Source organism: Ambystoma mexicanum, chromosome 8, assembly GCF_040938575.1.
Source record: "Ambystoma mexicanum isolate Mex_15411 chromosome 8, UKY_AmexF1_1, whole genome shotgun sequence".
In the NCBI taxonomy this organism is placed as follows: domain Eukaryota; kingdom Metazoa; phylum Chordata; class Amphibia; order Caudata; family Ambystomatidae; genus Ambystoma; species Ambystoma mexicanum.
In genome coordinates, this window is record NC_090929.1 from 210,945,194 (window position 1) to 210,964,001 (window position 18,808).

The 18,808-nt window shown below is 45.2% G+C and overlaps 1 protein-coding gene across 1 annotated transcript in view; it reads right to left on the reverse strand.

Annotated features, from left to right (window-relative positions):
* Positions 1 to 18,808, reverse strand: part of WDR5 (WD repeat domain 5) — a 433,335-nt gene that overhangs the window by 34,038 nt on the left and 380,489 nt on the right. Inside the window, exon 12 of the mRNA XM_069609613.1 lies at positions 7,276 to 7,350. Within this exon, the coding sequence (XP_069465714.1) occupies positions 7,276 to 7,350 (75 nt within the window). The remainder of the gene's footprint in view (positions 1 to 7,275; positions 7,351 to 18,808) is intronic.

Consider the following 18,808-nt stretch of genomic DNA (forward strand, 5'->3'; position numbering starts at 1 on the left):
GTGAGTGTGTGTCTCCGTGTGTCTGTCTAGCGGGGGAGGGACCTTGGCCCAAGATCAGAGGGTGGCCAGGTAACCAGTGCAGTTTCAGCCAGGAGGTAAGCAGGGGAGAGGAGGAGAAAAAGCAAAAGCAAAGAGAAAGGTTTTGAGGTGCTTCCGGAACCAGAGATGGTTCTCCTCAAGTTTCAGGGAGGCTGTTCCAGAGGGAGGCCCCAGCCGAAGAATGAGATCTACCACCAACTCGTTGCTTGGAGAAGCGACCGACCCTGAGGGAGCTGGAGTTGGATGAGCGAAGAGCTCGAGAAGGAAGATATTTAGGAAGAGAGAGTTGAAGGTATTGAGGCCCCAGAAGGCCTTGTGGACAATGCAAAGGGTTTTGAACTTAATCCTCGCAGCCACTGCGAGCCAGTGCAGTGATTTCAGAGAGATACGATCCCTGGGCTTGAGGCCAAGGACAAGTCTCGCAGTCCTGTTCTGGATTAGTTGCAGAGGGCGGAGAGTAGAGGAAGGCAGATTTAGAAAGAGGCTGTTGCAATAGACCAGCCTAGAGAAAGCCAGAGCTCTTGAGACCATGAGCTTCTGGGGGAAGGAGGGGGAAAGGAAGAATACCTCCGAGGAGGTGCAGCTGGTAGTGTGACTTCTTAGAGATGTCAGAGATGTGAAGAGAGAAGGAGAGTGTGGAGTCGAAGATGACCCCGAGGTTTGTAGCCTCGCAGATGGGAGCAGGAAGAGGGCCAAGAGAGGCTGGCCAGAGAGCGACAGGAAAGGTGGGAGTGGGTGTGCTGATGAGGAGAATCTCAGACCTACTGGCATTAAGGCAGAGGTCGTTGGTGGCACACCACTCCTGGATAGCAGACAGTCAGTGATGAGACTGAAGAGGTGGCCGAAGGTAGCCTGAAAATGAGCCGAGTGTCATCCATATATCACTGAAAGTTAGGGCAGAGAGCGGCAATGCGTTGGACAAGAAGTGCCAGTTATTGGTTGAACAGCCAGTGAGAGAGGTTAGACCCCTGGGGGACACTACAGGTAGAGGAAAAGATAGCGGCGAGGAAGGGCCCAAGTTGGACCTGGGAGGGACAGTCAGAGAGGAAAGAAGTCAGCCAAGCGAGGGCTTGACCGGTGATAGCCAGGTTATCACAGACACATAGAGCAGGATGGCATTGTTGACTGTGTCAAAGGCGGAAGAGCGATCAAGCAAGATGAGGACACAGGGGGGTGTTAAAATCAAGGTTGGAGAGCAGGTCTTCACCAATGTTCAGGAGAGCAGTTTCCTGGCTTCTGGCAGCTCTGAAGCCAGACTGATGGTCATGAAGACAAACAGATTCTGTTTGGAGATTAAGCTGGGAGATGGCCAGCTTTTCTAGGAGTTTCCCCAGGAAGGGAGTGATGGAGATTAGGCGATAGCTAGCCGGGCATGAGGGGTCAGCAGAAGGTTTCTAAAGAAGGTGGTGCCAAGGGAGTGCTTCAGGGGGGATGGGAAGACTGCAGTGACAAAGGAGTGGTTGCAGAAGTCGGCCAGGGCAGGAGCCAGGGAGTCGATGTGGTCCTTGATGGTTTGAGGAACAGGGGTGAACCTATTTCGACAAGACTTTCATAGATAGGACTTGTCTAGAAACCTAGTCTGCGGAGAACAGGAGAAAAGCAGAGAAGGAGGGAGGAGAGGTGGCTGCAGAAGGGCCAGAGTAAAAGTATGGAGTAGAGGGAGGAGAGAGGAGTAGAGTGAGGACAGGATGGCCTGAGTTTTAGAGATGAAGAGAAAAGCCAGTGCCATGCGGAGGGCCTGGGAGGGGACAGGAGAGTTAAAGACTGCAGCAGGATTGGCCAGTTCCTTGCAGATTTTAAAGAGTTCAGCCAAGTTGTTAGATGCCGCATAGACACGGGCTTGGATATGAGCTCTCTTATTGGTGAGGACAGAGAGCCGGTGTTGCCTTTAGAGTAGGCGGCAGGCCAGTTTGTCAGAGGATGTACATGAAGCACGCCATTTCCTCTCGGCCACCCTGCACTTGCGTTTAAGTGTGACTAGGTACAAGACTATCAAGAGTATCAGATATAGCCGAGAGGAGCATGGAAAGGGCTGTGTCAGGGTGAGAGTCAGCCTAAGGGGGAGGAGGGGTGAGAAAGTGGCGGCGAAAGCCTCAACTGACACACGCTTCATGGGGTCGGATGACTGAGAAGGTGGGTGGCAGTGATGAAGTGGCTTTGCCTGAGGGGTGGAGAGGGTGAGAAGGGAGGAAAGGAGAAAGTGATCACTCCAGGAGAGAAGAGTGGTGAGAGGGACAGAAAGGGAAGATCTGAGGAGATCAAGGCATCCTGAGTGTGCCCTGCACAGTGAGTCAAGCCACAGGGGAGAATAGAGTGAGTCGCAGAGGTCACGAAAGAGTCCAGAGGGAGGACAGAAGGCATCCAGGTGAATGTTGAAGTCTCCAATAAGGAGAAGTCCTCCCTCTTGTCCCTACGACTGAGGCCCAGGAACAGTGAGATCTGCAAAGCTGCACAGGAACAGAAGTCATCTGCTGCACTTTTTCTTCAATTGAAAGGTACTGTAATAAAGTCTAAGAGAACTTACCTCTCGCTGTAGAGTTGCTTGCATCTTCTACTACTCACAAGTCTAACAGCTTATGGCCCTACATTGATTCTTCTTTTTCTTCAAAGACTTCTAAAACATTGTGCAAAGACTTTTATACTTACCTGCAAGGTAGAGCTTCAGCTCATATAGACATCTGCCTTTTGACTTTGGCTTAGCCTGTTTCACTGTGCTATCTTGTTTGCTCTAATAATCTTTTCCTTTGACTTGCTCTTGAACTAATTCTGAATGGCAACAGTAATACATTAATGTCAACAGCACCCTAGCCGTTGAAGTCACCTGTGGGTGTAGGTCTCTGCTGTATGCCGTCCCAAATGGGTGTTTACTGATTCTGAACAAGAGAGTGTATAGTTCTGAACAAGAGAGTGTATAGTTTTGAAGTATATGTGTTTGGTGTTTTACAGTGCTCCCTTCTGAAAAAGGCTTACATTAACTGACTGGTAAATTAATAATTGTTTTATCAGGAAACCCTTTGTGTAAGCGTTTAATTGAATACTTGTCACTGTGAGTCTCTGGGTAACTCCCCTACAGCTCACATTGACCCCTCTTGAGATAAGCCTGGCTACTCGTCCACACTACCAACCTGTGTATTACAGACTTATCCCAAAGGTTGGGTTGCTATTGCCAGGTGGTCAGGGTTGTTGTAGTGCACCCTAAGGGTACTCCATACAATCTTGCCTAACAGGGACCGTTGGTGTTTGAGGCATAGGGAGCCTGGCGCCTAACTGCCCCAGGAGAGACTGCAAAGTGGAGAGAACTTGCAGAGTAAGCAATGACTGTGGATTAAGTAGCTGATATTGTGGTGGAAAGGTCCAGTGTCCATTGAAGTGGACGGCAGGGCAGGTGACTGCACAATGAGCTGCAGCCCCATGACTGATGGATTTAGAAGAGGCGTTTCTGGTGGCCCTTCCATGGGATCACACTCAAAAGCCACCTGCTTGTCATATGGCAGTGTTTCAAAAATGATTTCATGTTTAAGTATTTCCTCTAGCAGTATGGTTGGAGACCTTTTTGCGAATGTGGGCTGCTGAACAGGCACAGTTCTGTGCTTCGATCTCTTGGCGGCCAGATCTTCTGCTGGTTCAACCAAGGAAGTATGGGTTGACAGACTTTTTTCTTCGTCGACTGTGTAGTAGTCGATGGTATGGTCATCAACGGAACAGTCGACAATGAAGTGGTCTTCGACGATGGAGCAGTTGCCGAGAGCTGTAGATGTGTTCCTCACCGGTGCCGTCGTCAATGGTGAAGACGCAGGACTGGAGGACTTGGAACTGTGCTTTGAAGTGTTGTGGCCAGATCAAGACTTGTGTGTGGGATGCTGAAGAGCGATGCTTGTCAGCAGATTTTTTTTGTCGACTAGGAAGCAGGCGTCGATGAGGCCTTCTCTGATGAAGACTTACGGGCCAAGTCGCGGATTTCTGCGGGTGAGAGCCCTTTTTCTTAGGTCTGGAAGTGTCCTGAGGGATGGGGGGGCACCCGCTCCTCACCACTCGACAGAGGGCCTTTCCTGGATGTATCCCTTCTCTTGGAAGGCGGCCTAGGCTCACCTGCGCGCTGTTTCTTAGGCAGCGGATCTTCTGACCGTGAGCGTTGGCGCGTGGGGACCTCTTAGCTGAGGGAGTGGACGCCATTCCTCCGTGTGAGGAACTGACCTCCGAAGACAGATAGGCCCCCTCGTTCAACCAACAAATTAGGCACCTGTTCCTGTCCTTGAGGGTTTTTTGGGACAGATGTCGCAGTCTTTGATGAAATGGTTGGAGTATAAACAATACAGGCATTCGGAATGCCGGTCCCCTTCGTAGACATTCTTGAGGACGCAGGTCGCACAAGCCCTGAAGAAAGATTTCTTTGGACCTTCCATAATGGAGCTGGAAAACATCTTTCTTTTACGGAAGAGTGGGTACAGCGAACACTGAAGTGATGACATTTTATCACAAAAAGACGAATTCTCTGAAGAGAACGTGAGGTAATCCAATCAGTTTGGAAAACGGTTAAAATCTGAGGGGAAGGCGCAGGGGCGGGGCTATACACTTGACCTCCCATGGGTGCTGCCTAAAGCACCCATACCGACGTTGATGGGAAACTCAGGGTGTCGACGTTTTTTTCCATAGGAAATCTAATATACTAAAGTTACTTGGGTTTTCCAAGCCTGACAACGTGGAATATTCACAGCATGTGAATCCATGAAAGATCCAATCCTGGAGAAGACTCCTTCCCTTTGGCTGGTGGGAACAACCAGTCCCAAGACAAACTTTGAAACAAGCCATCTCCCGAGGTCCTAAAAGTTCCCCGAGCTGCAGAAGCCCAATACCAGGAGACTTGCTGGCCATTTTAAATGCATCATTGTGCAAAGGCCAAATCTGTTCAAATCTTTGCTGAACCTGTAAGGACACTCCACCGACCCAATGCAACTCACGCAGACCCTTTCATCAGAACGTGGGACTGCAGGAAGCAAAGAAGATTGGCCGGGCGATTCGTGTCCTTTGTTGGTGCTGCAGAAAAGGCGCCAAAACCACACAGTGAACCAAGAAGTTGCTAAAAGTCGTGCTACAGCTCTTCTCTTGAGACTACTGCGAAGAGATCCCGTCCACTGTGCTGCCTTCAGTCATCAGACCAAGGAATCCGGAGGTCGATTCGAGAGCAGCAACATCACGGTGCGTCCAGCACAAACATTTTCTTCTAACCTAAGGTACTGTGGAGAAAAAGGTATTGCTTGCCTGATTCCAAGAAATTGCTGCAGAGCATTGGAGTGCACATAGAGGTGCCCAGGGCAACGCCCTCTTACCTCCGACCCATGCCACTGCTTTTGTCTCTTTCTAGAGTCTGTTTTAAGGTCTCCCTTGTTAGTTGTTAATTCGCTGCTTCAATAACACTAGAGACTGGAAGAAATCCACAGGAACTCTTCATTTGCTGTTTGTCAAGACTTCAAGCCATCTCCGAACTGCCTTTAGCTAGGGTTGCGTTTTAGGACTTAAAGTACCTACTATGCGAAGAAAACCTCTATAGAACCTTGCCCCAAGGTCATGTTACACTAACTAACCATTTCCCTCCCTTGAAGTGACTTTACTTTATGTGTTTGCAGAGTATATGCATTACCATATAAATCTTTTGAAAACCGCAAGAGTGCGCAATAACCAATAATACGATAACATTGTCTTTTCCCTTTCTAACGTTGCTACAAATATAACCGCGAACAAACACAAAAGTGGAAGTGCCCTCTGAAGTGTATTATCAAGTATTCCTAAGTGTCCTAGTATAAACATCTAAAGTATTTAAAGTGTTCTGGTGTAAATATAATACATCTATACTTCTCTATAACTTGTAAGTGCTTCTTTGCTGTGCCTAACTGGATTCAGTGTACTACCCTACAGATCACATCTCCCTCTTAAAATGAGCCTGAATGCTCTGCCACTCTACCAAGGTTCTGAGCTAGTACAGACTGATACTAAGAGTTGGGGGATCTACAAACCACTGAGATAGCTTACTAACGTCTTTTTGTCAATTGGACTTTATGAAAACTCCCCTAACACATACACAAAGAGGTCTGGGAGCCTCTCTACCGAGAATGAACACAGTCAAATAACCTATTGTGTGGGAAGGTGCCCACTCAGGAGGGCCTACAACCATGTTTTAGCTAACTGTACCTTTCACAGAGAAGAAATACCAATTTACATATCAGTCTAGTCCCACCCACTTGGACAGCCCAGCACCGAAATGCTAGGCAATTACACTCTGAACAAGCAACTCGAGACATGTTTTGGCCTAGTCGGGTCTCTGTGAGGCGAGTCTGCGCCCCTCTAAGCACAGTGAGCAAGGGGTCCATTTCTGGATTACCCTGGGTAACTAAGGGTGAAATCCCACATTCCTAAAGATACACAAAGAAGTCTTGGAGCTCCTCTAACTAGAATGAATACGGCCAAATAACCTGTTCTATGGGAAAGTGCCCACTTGGAAGTGTATACAGACACGTTTTTGCTCAGTGTACTTAAGCTAACAGTTTGTCTTGCTTTATGAAGATACCCTCAAAACCTGGACAAAGGGAGGAGAGAATCCAAACTAACATCGCAAGCATGAATTCTGGTGCCTTGTAGCAGCATGAGACTTTTAGTTGTTCAACAGTTGCACAAGCAGTCATGCAGAGATGAAAAAATGATAAAACTGTGAAACCATTACAAGAAAGTAAATTCGGTTTAGAAACCTTAAATTTGGCATGTCTGAATGTATTTTAAATTGGCTTGCTTTAATTTATTGGTATTATTTCATGTTATACTAGAAATAAAGCAGTCGACATGTTGCAAAATGTTTGTGATATTACGGCTGCCAGTGTAGCTGGATGTGATAGAGGAGCACATCAGAATAGCAAATCGGTAGTCATGGTGAAGCAATACAAGTAAAAAAAAAAATTAAAAAAAAGAAAAATCATTCACATGAAGTCTCAAATCCAGGATACCCTCTTCATTGCTTTTGGCTGGTTGGCATTTACATTTCCACAGATCACACTATTGCAGAGTAAAGAGTGGCAAATTATCTCCGTTCAGAGCAATTGAAATTTTCCACCCAGATGCGCTGCTGCTCTACGGCACAATACCTTACTTTTCATGTTTCAAAAGAATGCATTTACCATGGCCTTAACACTTCTACGCCTGGCCTGTTCATTCTAACACTTACACATGGGGGTCGGAGCAGTAACATACCTTGCCGCCAGTCACAGAAAAATTAGCAAATATACAATATTTTTCATTCTTGTGACAAGTGTAGGTCTTCAGGCACTGAAAAGCAACAAAAGAAAATGCTTTACTTGCTTTAATGCTTTACAAATGCTTTAATGTAGTTTAGCACTAAATTGCTAACAAAAGACTAAAAGGAAAATCAATGAGGGAACTGCTACTGGTGGCAGATAGCACCAAATCACTAGTAGCAGGCTGAGCTAAAAACACACACCATTTCCAGCTAATCTATCCGTGCGTCCTTTCACCATAGAAAAGTCTAGCAAATCTGAATAATGCTGTATTATAAGCCCATGTCAACATCAAAATTGTCGTTTTGATACAAGATTGAATACGTTTTTGCGCTTTGCTCCTCAAGCAAAGCATTAATGAATAAATTACTTAACTCTGTAATGTTCTCTTTCTGATGGATGTTCCTATCGAAGATTCCTCATGTTTGGTATCCATCGACCAGGGAGCACAGCGCAGCACTGCCCGATGCCTCTACGCCTGACCGGATGTTAGGGTCAGTATATAATGAGGCAATACAGCTGTGACCATAATTCCACCCCTTTTCCTCCCTAGCACTCTGATGCCAAGGGGCTGCAGAACCAGGGTGTAACTTGCTTTCTGCCCAAGGAGGCATTTCGGGAGAATGATGAGGAATCTGTGGGAGTAACATCTATTAGAGAACATTAGCAAGAGGCAAGTCATTTGTTCTTCAAATGGATTCCCTTCTCCCACGCATTCCTCAGTTTGATTGACTCCCATAGGAGTGTGTTGATCTGGAGGAGGGTGGAGCAAGGACCTCACCAAAACCAGAAAACTCTGAAGGACTGCCCTACCAAAATGAGTATCTTGTCGTTACTGAGAATTCAAGACGTACTCTTTTGCAAACATGTGCAGCAATGCCTACATAGCTCTTGGGACTGATTTTCTATACCCTGGCCTGGTGGACAGATGTATAGAAGGCCACCCTAGTTTAGTGACCAGGACAACTCTGGGAGCTGTAGCGAAACCAGATCAGGGTACTTTAGTTTATTTGTATGGCGCTCCAAGCCCAAGGGCATCTGGGTGCACTTCTTACATAGATGGTTACAGAAGGTACATGACAATGTGAAGGAGGAGAATGTTACAGAGTACATTTAAACGAGACATTGATATATACAGCAAATTACATAATTACAGGGTGCAGGAATACAATTTACAGCAATCTTGTGACTGCGATTTTAAATAAATATACAATGTACATACGCTAGGATATGCACAACTTATACACTAGGTCATACATTTACAAAAATAGAGCAGATATGCTAGCATTACAGGTTACAGGCCAAAGGCAGTGTGAGCCAAGGTTCCCTTCACAAAAAGCCAGGTTTTGGCGTTTCTTCTAAATAGGTGGAGGGCTGGTTCAGATAGAGAGGGGTAATGAGGTCCATAACTTGGCTGCAAGTACTGGGAAACTGTTCCTGCCTGCCTTTTGCATTTTGAAGCCTGGGACTTTGAGGCAGTGTGCCTGGGCCGATCTCATAGGGCGGTGTGAACTATTGCGTACAATGTTTTTAGTCAGGTATGTAGGAGCTAGGTCGAGGTTGGCAAGACATTTATGGGTCAGAGAGGGTTTTGTGGGCGATCCTTTGCTTGATCGAAAGCCAGTTCAGGTTGCGTCTAGTCTCTGAAATGTGATGGGATCTAGGGATATTTAGAGCAGCCCCGATTGCGTTTTTTGTAGAACTTGCATTTTTCTCAAGTTCTCTTGACTAGTTCCAAGATAAAGTGTGTTACAGTAATCTAGCTTGGAGAGTACTAACGCTCTAGCTATGGTAATGCAATTAGGTGTAGTGAGGAAGGGCCTGCAAGCAGTAATTAGCTTGTAGGTGTAGGCTGTGAATGAGTCGGATGCATTGACCCGTCTTGATAGGTTTAATGAGGAGTCGATGTATATGCCAAGAGTTTTCACCTCTTTGGAGACCTTGATGGAGTTACCATCAATGATGAGTGTCAAACTCCTTGCCAAGTTTTTTTAGTTTGAGTTTTGATCCTAGAAGGAGGAGCTCTGTCTTCACATCCTTGAGACAGAGTCCCTGTTTTGCCATCCAGGCTTGGATGACGCTGTAGATCTCATTAAGCAATTTAGTGTCGTTGTCGTAGTCTCCAGTGACGATTAGGAATATCTCGGTGTCAACTGCATAGTTAGTGTAGGTGACACCCAGACGGTCAAGGTCGTCAAACAAAGGCTTAGTGAATCCATTAGAGGGTGGGAGACACGCAGGAGCCTTGTGGGACTCCGCACATGACTGGTGCAGGTTTAGCTGATGCTATTTGAGAGAAAACTCATTGTTGTATTGTCTAAGATTGGATCCACGTTGTGGCTTTGTGAGGGAAATGTGCTGATGTCCTAAAATGTGAGCAGAGGATTTTATGATCTAACGCGGCTGACAGGTCTAAGAGAGGAGGGGGACAAGTTTACCTTTGAGCTCCTCTATTTGAGTCTTTAGGACAATAAGGGCTGTTTCAGTGTCGTGCCTCGGCCTGAAAACAAAGCCTGAGGCCAAGAAAGTATTTGATTTCTAAATGCTCCTGAATTTGCAGATAAGCTGCTCTGTCATTGATTTTTTTAAAGAAAAGGACCGTGGTGATCGGTCTGTAGTTCGTGGGAATGGCAGGGTCTAGAGTGGGCTTTTTAATAAACAGGAGGACCCAGGCGTCTTTAAGGTTACTAGGCACTATGCCTGAATCCAAGGACGTATTAATGAGGGCCGTGATGAATGGTGCAAGTTCTTTAGCAGCCTCAATGATGATGGGTGCCGGGCAGGTGTCACCATCGCATCTTGAAAGTTTTAATTTAGATATTATGTTCTCTACCTTTTGGTGGCGAGGTGGGAGATGTTGAAGGGTTTGCAATGTTTTGTGGGCGACGTTGAAGTAGTGGGTTTGGGAGCGCTGTCTAGGATGAGAAGTAGTTTAGATAAAATTTTGTTTTGCAACATGGTTATTTTGTTTATTAGTGCTGCCTGTATGTTCGAGCACCACGAGGCGTCCTTGATACATGTGATTGGTGGAGGTGCTGGTGATTCCAACTCTAAGTACGCTGAAGAGTTCCTTCATGTTTGTTAGGCAAGATTACATGCACTACCCTTTGGGTGCACTATAACAACCCTGTCCTCCTGGCCCAAGAAACTCAACCTTTGGTATAAGTCTGCACTACTCAGGTTGGTAGCATGTGGAGCAGTCAGGCTTATCGCAAGAGGAGTCCATGTGAAATGTAGGGGAGTTACACAGATTCACAGTGACAAGTATTCAAATAAACTTACACAAAAGGTTTCTTGATGAAACAATTACTAATGTATTTATCAGTCAGTTACAATAAGCCTTCTTCAGAAGGGGGCAATATAAAACACCACTCAAATATACTACACAAAATACACACTCTTAATATTTCTAAATCAGTAAGTACCCTTTTGGGATGGCTTACAGACACAACCTACACCCTTGGTAACTTCAGTAGCTAGGGACATTAATATCACTGTTGCATTTAGAGTCATTTACGATTAAGTCAAGGGAAAAGGTTATTAGAACATACAAGAGGCGACAAATATTCTCTAAGCAGCCAATTACTTTCAGATCCCCCAATATGAGTCATTCAGTGGAACAGGCTAATCCAAAGTCAATGGGCAAAAGTCTATATGAGCTGAACCACTTCGTTGCAGGCAACTAAGAAAAGTCTTTGCACAATGTTTTAGAAGTCTTTGAAGAATCAACGTAGGGCCACAAGCTGTTAGACTTGTAGTAGAAGATGCAAGCACCTCTACAGCAAGAGGCAAGTTCTCTCAGACTTTTACAGTACCTTTTGTAATGATGAAAAGGTGCAGCAGATGACTTCTGTTCCTGAGCAGCTCTGCAGATCTCACTGTTCCTGGGCCTCAGTTGTGGGGACAAGAGGGAGGACGTCTGGAGACTCCTGCACTGCAATGGGATGGTCACCGCTCGCAACATCCAAACAAGTGGTTGTTCTGTGTTTCACCTCCTTGCGTCTACTGCAAATAGCAACACTGCGGTTCCTGGCTGTCGAGATGGGCTTTCCTTGCTTTTGAATTCCTCTCCCTGGCTATACGGTTTCCAGCAGCAGCTCTGTGGAAATTTCTACCAGCTCTGAGATGGATGTCCAGGTGGCTTACTTTGGAGATGATTGGTCCCACCAACTCAAGGGGAGAAGTTGTCCTTGCAGGGGCTTCTCGGTCGGTGCGAACTTGGCATTTCGGCTCTGCAGCAGAGCTTCACCGGGCAAACCAACGGTCCAGGAGTTGTAGGCGTCCTCTTCAAGTTCTTCGGTTCCTTCGTCCAGTGGTCGACTGCCTTCCAAGCCAAAGGACTCGCCTTTTATACAGTTCTCTCCCATTCATTCCAGCCTAGCTGTCACTCAACCAGCAGGGTGGCAGTCCTTGCCAGACAGTCAGCCAGCCAATCACCACAGAGTGCATTTGAGTCTCCTAGGAGATTAAGTACAGGGAGTATCGGGCACCTCCCTCACTTCCCACCTACCCCAGACACTCTGGAGCCAGAGGCGGGTTTCACTCCAGAAACCCCACCAAAGGCGAAATGAACAAAGAGACCATACCTGGTTTGGCGCGCAGAGCAAATCTCAAGAAGGACTTTTCCACAAAGAAATGGCAAAAAAATACAACCGGGTGCCATTTTGACAAAGATGGCTCCCGTGTGCGCTTTACTTTAGCTGCCAACACAGCCCGTGCTAAAGATACACTATGGTAGTTCAAACAAAACCACACTGCCACCAGCCATTCTGTGAGGAAAGGGTAACATAAAACATGTTACATGAGAAACTATAGACAACGGGGATACTAGGTAATCCCTTCCAGCACTCTTTTGTAAGATGGGGTTTGCTGGGTCTAGAAAGTTACAATGCTAAGTAAAGTCAATTTCACTTTACTGCTCTTGGAAACAGTAGTTTATCCAAGAGAAGGTATTTAAACCTTTGGGAAATCTGAAAGACTTCCCTGTGTCACTGCACTGAAGGTGCTGTGGGACAACAATGTAAAAGATGATGCCTATGCAGTTTGTCAGACTCCACAACCAAAAGAAACAGTGTTCAAAATCACAATAAAATACACGAGAGTGTGGGGAAAAAAGGGTCACACTCTCCAGGTTAAAAAAATCAAGTCCTCAAAATCCAGCAAAGTTGCTGGGGGTCTCCAAGCTGGAAGGAAATACATTTCTGAGAATTCTCCCTAACAGTAGTAAAAAGTAAACCACTGCCACCAGCCATTAATTGAAGAAATAGTAACAAAAATGTTACAGGAGAAGCTAGACAAAGGGGATACCATGCAACCCCTCCAGCACCGTATGGTAAGATAGTGTGTACTGGGTCTAGAAAGTTACAAAATGTAAGTAAAGTCAATTTCACTTCACTCGGAAACTGTTTCACCAAGTGAAGGTATTTAAACCTGTGGGAAATCTAAGAGACTTCCCTATGCCACTGCACTGAAGGTGCCGTGTGTCGCAATGTAAAGATGCCTATGGAGTTTGTCGGACTCCAAATTCAAAAGAAAGTCTAAGTCACAGAAAAGAAAAAAATACATGAGTGGGAAAAAGGTCTCCCTCTCTCCAGGTTAGAAAATAAAAGTCCTAAAGTCCAGCCAAAGGGCTGGGCGTCTCCAAGGATGAGAGGAATAAGCACATTTGTGAGAATTCTCGCCAACACTGAGGCACTGTGCTAGCTTGGGTATTTACTTACCTTATGTCTCTTGCGATTCCTTTGCAGTTTTTAGGTGTTTTCTGTGATTGGGAGGCCTCTCGTCCAGTTCACCCAGGCCCACTGCTGGAATCCTCCTAGGGTGTCTTCTGTGAAGCCCCGGAACCCTCAACTAACTCTAAAGTAAAATAATCACCCCGTTTTAACAGTCTTCCTTAGGAACGCTGACTTTTGCTACTTAAGAACCTATCCTGAAACTGCCTGTTGAACACTGGAGACTACTGACCCATCCAGCCCCTCCCCCCCCCCTTCTGCCACTGAGAACGCTCATGATCCGAGAATAAGGGAAAGGATTGGGCCTTTTGCCTAGAAAAGAGAATACGTGTTTAAAAGTTACTTACTTGTAAAAAAAATGTGGTTGGTAACTAACTCTGAGAGTGAATAGTTACAAACGTTATTACTTACCTTAGAAATGTTGAGCCATTCTGAAAAGAATATCTAACATCTTTCTTTCCTTAGAAATTGTTTCGCCATTCTAACAGAAAGTAGATGTAAGGGTATATTACTCATCTGTGATTTGGTTGCGTCTCTTTCCAAAAGTAATGCTGTTGGTTTCACTTTATTATTGTTAATGTTAATGTTAATGTTATGTTAATGTTAATGTTAAAGGTCATTTGTACCGCGCACTATCACCACCGAAGTGGTCCCCTGGCGCTCTGGCGGCTCTGAAAAGGGGAGGAGGGGGGGTGGGTTAGTAGGAATAAGCTGGAAAAGTGCAAGAGAGCAGTGATGTGCTGTTGGCAGCCTCAGCCCGGTGGGTCCGTCGGCTGGGCTTGGGGTGTTTTATGGTCCGTAGTCGTCGTGTGCTGTTGTGCAAGTCTATGTGTGGTTTGTTTTGTTGTTGCATTGTTGTGAAGTTTGTGCGGATTGCTGCGTTTAAGGCTTGTGGTTGTGTTTGGTTATAGTTTGAGAGGTGTATGCAGAGGGATGGAATTGTTAGTTAGTTGGTTAGTTGGCATTGCTGTCCTTGCAATTGTGGGATTCCATCTAGGTCCGGTACATGCTAACAGTCACATTTCTATCTAGATGTCGCGCAAGCTAGGTTCATAATTCTAAGTGTGGTGCATGCTAAGAGTCACATATGCTAATAGTCACATTTCTGAAATTCTATCTAGGTGTGGTATTTGCTAACAATCATATTTCTATTTAGATGCAACGCGGGCTAAGTTTGAGAATTCCGTCCAAGTGTGGCACATGCCAACAATCATGTTACTGCCTAGATTTGGCGCAAACTAAGCTTGAGAATTCCATCTAGGTGTGGCATATGCTAACAGTCACATTTCTGAAATCCCATCTAAGTGTGGCATATGCTAACAGTCACATTTCTGAAATCCCATCTAAGTGTGGCATATGCTAACAGTCACATTTCTGAAATTCCATCTAAGTGTGGCATATGCTAACAATCACATTTCTGAAATTCCATCTAAGTGTGGCATATGCTAACAGTCATATTTCTGTCTAGATTTGGATTAGATTCTAAGGTTATTCCTCTTAGAATATATGTATGAGTGTTCCCCAACTGGGTCTTGCTTACCCTAACTTGCAGTTGCCTGTCCAGAATAAGTCTATTAGGTTTTACCAACCTAGAATAACTTTGGGTATTCACAAAGTATAACACTGGGTTTTGCTTTTCCGGGTCTGTTTTAGACAGACACAAAAAGGTTCACACCTGCCTTTAAGATGCTTATAGCTCCTGTAAAAAGTGTATAGTTTTACTTACTTTGAGTATAACTGTTAACCTAAAAAAAGATAAGAGTTATTGCTTCCCTTAGTCTGAACTGAAAAGCAACTGCAATTGAATATTACACCCCAGGGTCCAACTCCTCTAGAATAACTTATCCAGAGTCAAAGTTATAGGTATATACTGTTCCTAGTATCTGTGTTTCACTAGATCAGAAAAGTATATTGTCCAGTTGATAGGACTGCGATTTCTTGCTGAGTGTCACAGTACAACTAATAGGGTCTACTACCCTGGTATTACTGAAAGTAATCTAAAAGTAACTATTGGTTTTGACTTCCCTAGGACTCCCGTTAGGTGTTCCAAATAAGGTGTATGCTTTGGTCAGTGTACCTTCAAGCATAGTGTTGTGTTTTTATAATTGTGGTTACATATGTGATGGTATTTATTTCCCCCAGGATTTATCTGGGACTACTTGTATTTAAATAAACCTTTTATTTTTTTCAATACAAAGTGTTTGTTTCTCTTTGGACCATTCGTATTACAATTTCATTTGTACTAATTCTACAGCACTCTCTCCCTCCTAAGACATGCCTGGCTGCTCGGTATACGCTACCATGAACTGGGGTGGTACAGCCTCATATTAAGAGTGGAGTCTTTTACTGTCTCAGATGAATGGTTTTGATGAAGTTTGGTAGAACTTCAGAAAAACTGTCCTAACAGTGGTGAGTTTGTAAGGGGTCCTCAATGAGCACCACAGTGAAAAGTCAGGTAACATGCTTAGAAAATCATAAAAAAAAATATTTATGGCCATATTACATTATGAAAAATGACAACTAGCAGTTAATATCAAACACTTAATAAAGTAGCTACGTTAAAACTCAGAGGCGGAAAAGATCGAGACAGAATACAGCAAATTGGAAAGCTTCGATTTACAAAATTGTCGAATCCCACTTACCCCTACCTGCAACCTCGCTCCCTAGCTACTGTCGCTTGTAGCTACTAAACTTCTCTCCCGTCTGATCCTCCCCTTGCTCTTCCCCCCTGAAACGTTTGTCTTCTACCCCTAAAATGGGTGGGTAATTTCGTTGCAGGTTCCTTTTCTTTTTTGAAAATTTTTTTATTACTATTATTCCTCGCAGCACTCCTTCCTTTGGAAGCGGGTGACTCCCCTGAATCCCATTATATCAAACATGGGGACCAGGGGACAACCCGGCAAACCCTGTCCGGTATAATACGGAATCTGCATTTTCTTTCCTGCCCAAAGTGCATTTATTGCACATTTGACAATTTTTATTTGACATTTTCAGGCATTTTTCTGAATAAAAAAAGTACATATATGGGACACATTACTCTCTGTGATCTTATTTCTGATGCTTGCATCCATTTAGATTCACATGCTCTGCATAGTCCGACACCTGGTGGTAGTCCGAGTATTACAAGATTTGTTTCCGAAACTCAAAAAAGGACGTCAACTGGGCGTGTTGTTAATACTTACCCATGGTCCTTAACGCGTCGAGGTCCCCCAGATTGTTTCTGACATGAGGTTGCATGAATTGTAGCTTGAGTACAGATGTAATAAAGCAGATGCAGTGATAGACAAGAAAAACCTCTATGCGGCTTCGACTCCAGAGGAGAGGAAGGGTGGGCACATGTCTTGGGGAGAACTTGCACTTCTGTGCTAATTCCCTACAACCTAAGAGACGCCCAGCTCTGATGCTTGACTTTAAGACTTTTCATTTCTATCCTGAGTGAGCGAGACCCATTTCTCACTCATGTATTTTTGATCTGATTTGGACTCTTTTCTGTGATTTTTGGAGTCTGACAAACTCCATAGGTGTCACCTTTTGTATTTTGACACACATCACCTTCAGTGCAGTTGTCACAGAGAAGTCCTTTGAATTTCTCATAAGGTTTAAATACCTTCTCTTGGATAAACTACTGTTTCCAAGAGTAATAAAGTGAAATTGGCTTTACTTCCCTTTTTTCTCTGTAGACCCAGCACACACCATCTTATGTGGAGTGCTGGGCGGTTACTTAGTAGGCCCTGTGTCTACTTACCCATGTAAACATTTTTATGTTACCCTCACTAAATTTAATGGCTGGTGGCAGTGGTTTAATTTTCCTACCATTGTGCATTTTTACAGCGGCTGAATCCTTGTTGGGGAGAATTCTCAAAAATGTGCTAATTTCCTTCACCATAGAGACCCCCAGCCACTTGGCTGGATTTTAAGGACTTGATTTTTTACCTGGAGAGTGTGAGCCTTTTTTCCCACTCTCTCATGTATTTTGAATGTGTTTTACTCGTGTTCTTTGATTATGGAGTTTTAGACCACTCCTACAGGCATCATCTGTCCATGTGTGTCACACAGCACCCTGAGTGCAGTGACACAGGGGAAGGAAGCCTTTTAGGCTGTCCCCAAGGTTTAAACACTATCTGGGATAAACTATTGTTTCCCAGAGAAATTAAAGTGAAATTGACTTTACTAGTCTTTTCAAATTCCTAGACCCAGCACACCCCATCTTACAATAGAGAGCTGGAGGGTTTAGTTAGTATCCCCCAAGTCTAGAAGCTCAAGTAGCATTAAAAATGCTATCCTTTCCTCTCGAAATGGCTGGTGGCAGTGGTTTTACAACAAACTACCATGATTTTTCCCGACTGCGAACACCAGTAGCGTTAAATCACGGGAGTCATGTTTTTCAAGATGGCGTCTGAGCCCCCTTTGTATAAACAGGTCCTGGTGTTCTTTTTTCGCTATTTCTTTTTGGAAAGGTCCTTCTAGAGTTTCTCTGCGCGTCAAACCAGGTTTGGTCCCTTTGTTCCTATGCCTTTGGCGGGCTTCAGGACTGAAGACCGCTTCTGGCGCCCGAGTGTCTTGGGTGGGCAGAAAGTGAGGGAGGTGCCCGAAACTCCCTGTGCTTAGTCTCCTAGGAGACCCAAAGGCACTCTGGTGTGATTGGCTGGCTGACTGTCTAGCAAGGACAGCCACCCTGCTGGGTGAGTGGCAGCTAGGCTGGAATGAATGGGAGAAAAGGAACAAGTTACTTACCTGTAACTGTTGGTCTCCAGCATGGGTCTGGCATGAATTCACATGCTCATGAATATTACCCATCGTCAGGCTGGGAATCCACGGTAAAGAAAAATATCAGTTTCAGTTTAGTTTCTGAACTGTCTTTCTGCTAATAACCAATCACTGGTCTCTGGGTCATACTGCCCCCAGCCAATGACTGGCCTCTACCTAAGCCCCTCCTCTCGCAGCCATCTTCAGATTTGGTAGCACGTAAAGTGGCAGTAGGACCAAGAGAAGAGCTGCAGAGGGGTTGGAGGGAGGGTTCGCATGTGAATCCATGCCAGACCCATGCTGGAGAACAACAGTTACAGGTAAGTAACTTGTTCCTTCTCCAGCATGGCATCGATTCACATGCTCATGAATACAAGAATACATAGCAGTACACGCAGTGGTCGAAGTGTAAGAAAAGAAGTAGTGGAGCCATGATCCCTGCAAGCCTGACCCGCTCCCCACAAACCCCATCGCCACGCACCCTCCCACGCACAATACAAACCCCCAAACACATGCGCCTGGTGTTTAGGGGGAACGTTCAGTGCAGTGCACTGAAAGTGCACGTTTCAAACTCTTCCTACACTGTTATTTTAAAACTAAACTGTTCCGGAACGGTTTCTTTTTAAAATAAAAGTATAGGAGCTGTAAAACTTAATTTTAAAAAGTAGAGGAGCACCGCTCCCAACCGCTCCCGCTCACTTTGACCACCGAGTACACGCATGCAACCACGGGAGGTGGCAAGGCTCAACATTAAGCATTTCAACAACTCAACATTAGGCATCTCTTACCTCCTCACCAGGCTCACCTTCAAGCGAACAGGTTGTGCAGCACTGCCTGGCCGACTCTGGACTCCTCCCTAGATGATGATGCAGCCGGAGAGCCATCTGGAAATGGAAGCCTTCAAGAGGGCCTTCCCTTGGTTCACAGGTCCAAAGTTCACAAACAGCTGTGATGTCTTCCGAAGGCTCTTCGTGCGGTCCACGTAGAACTTCAGCACTCTAGCCACATCCA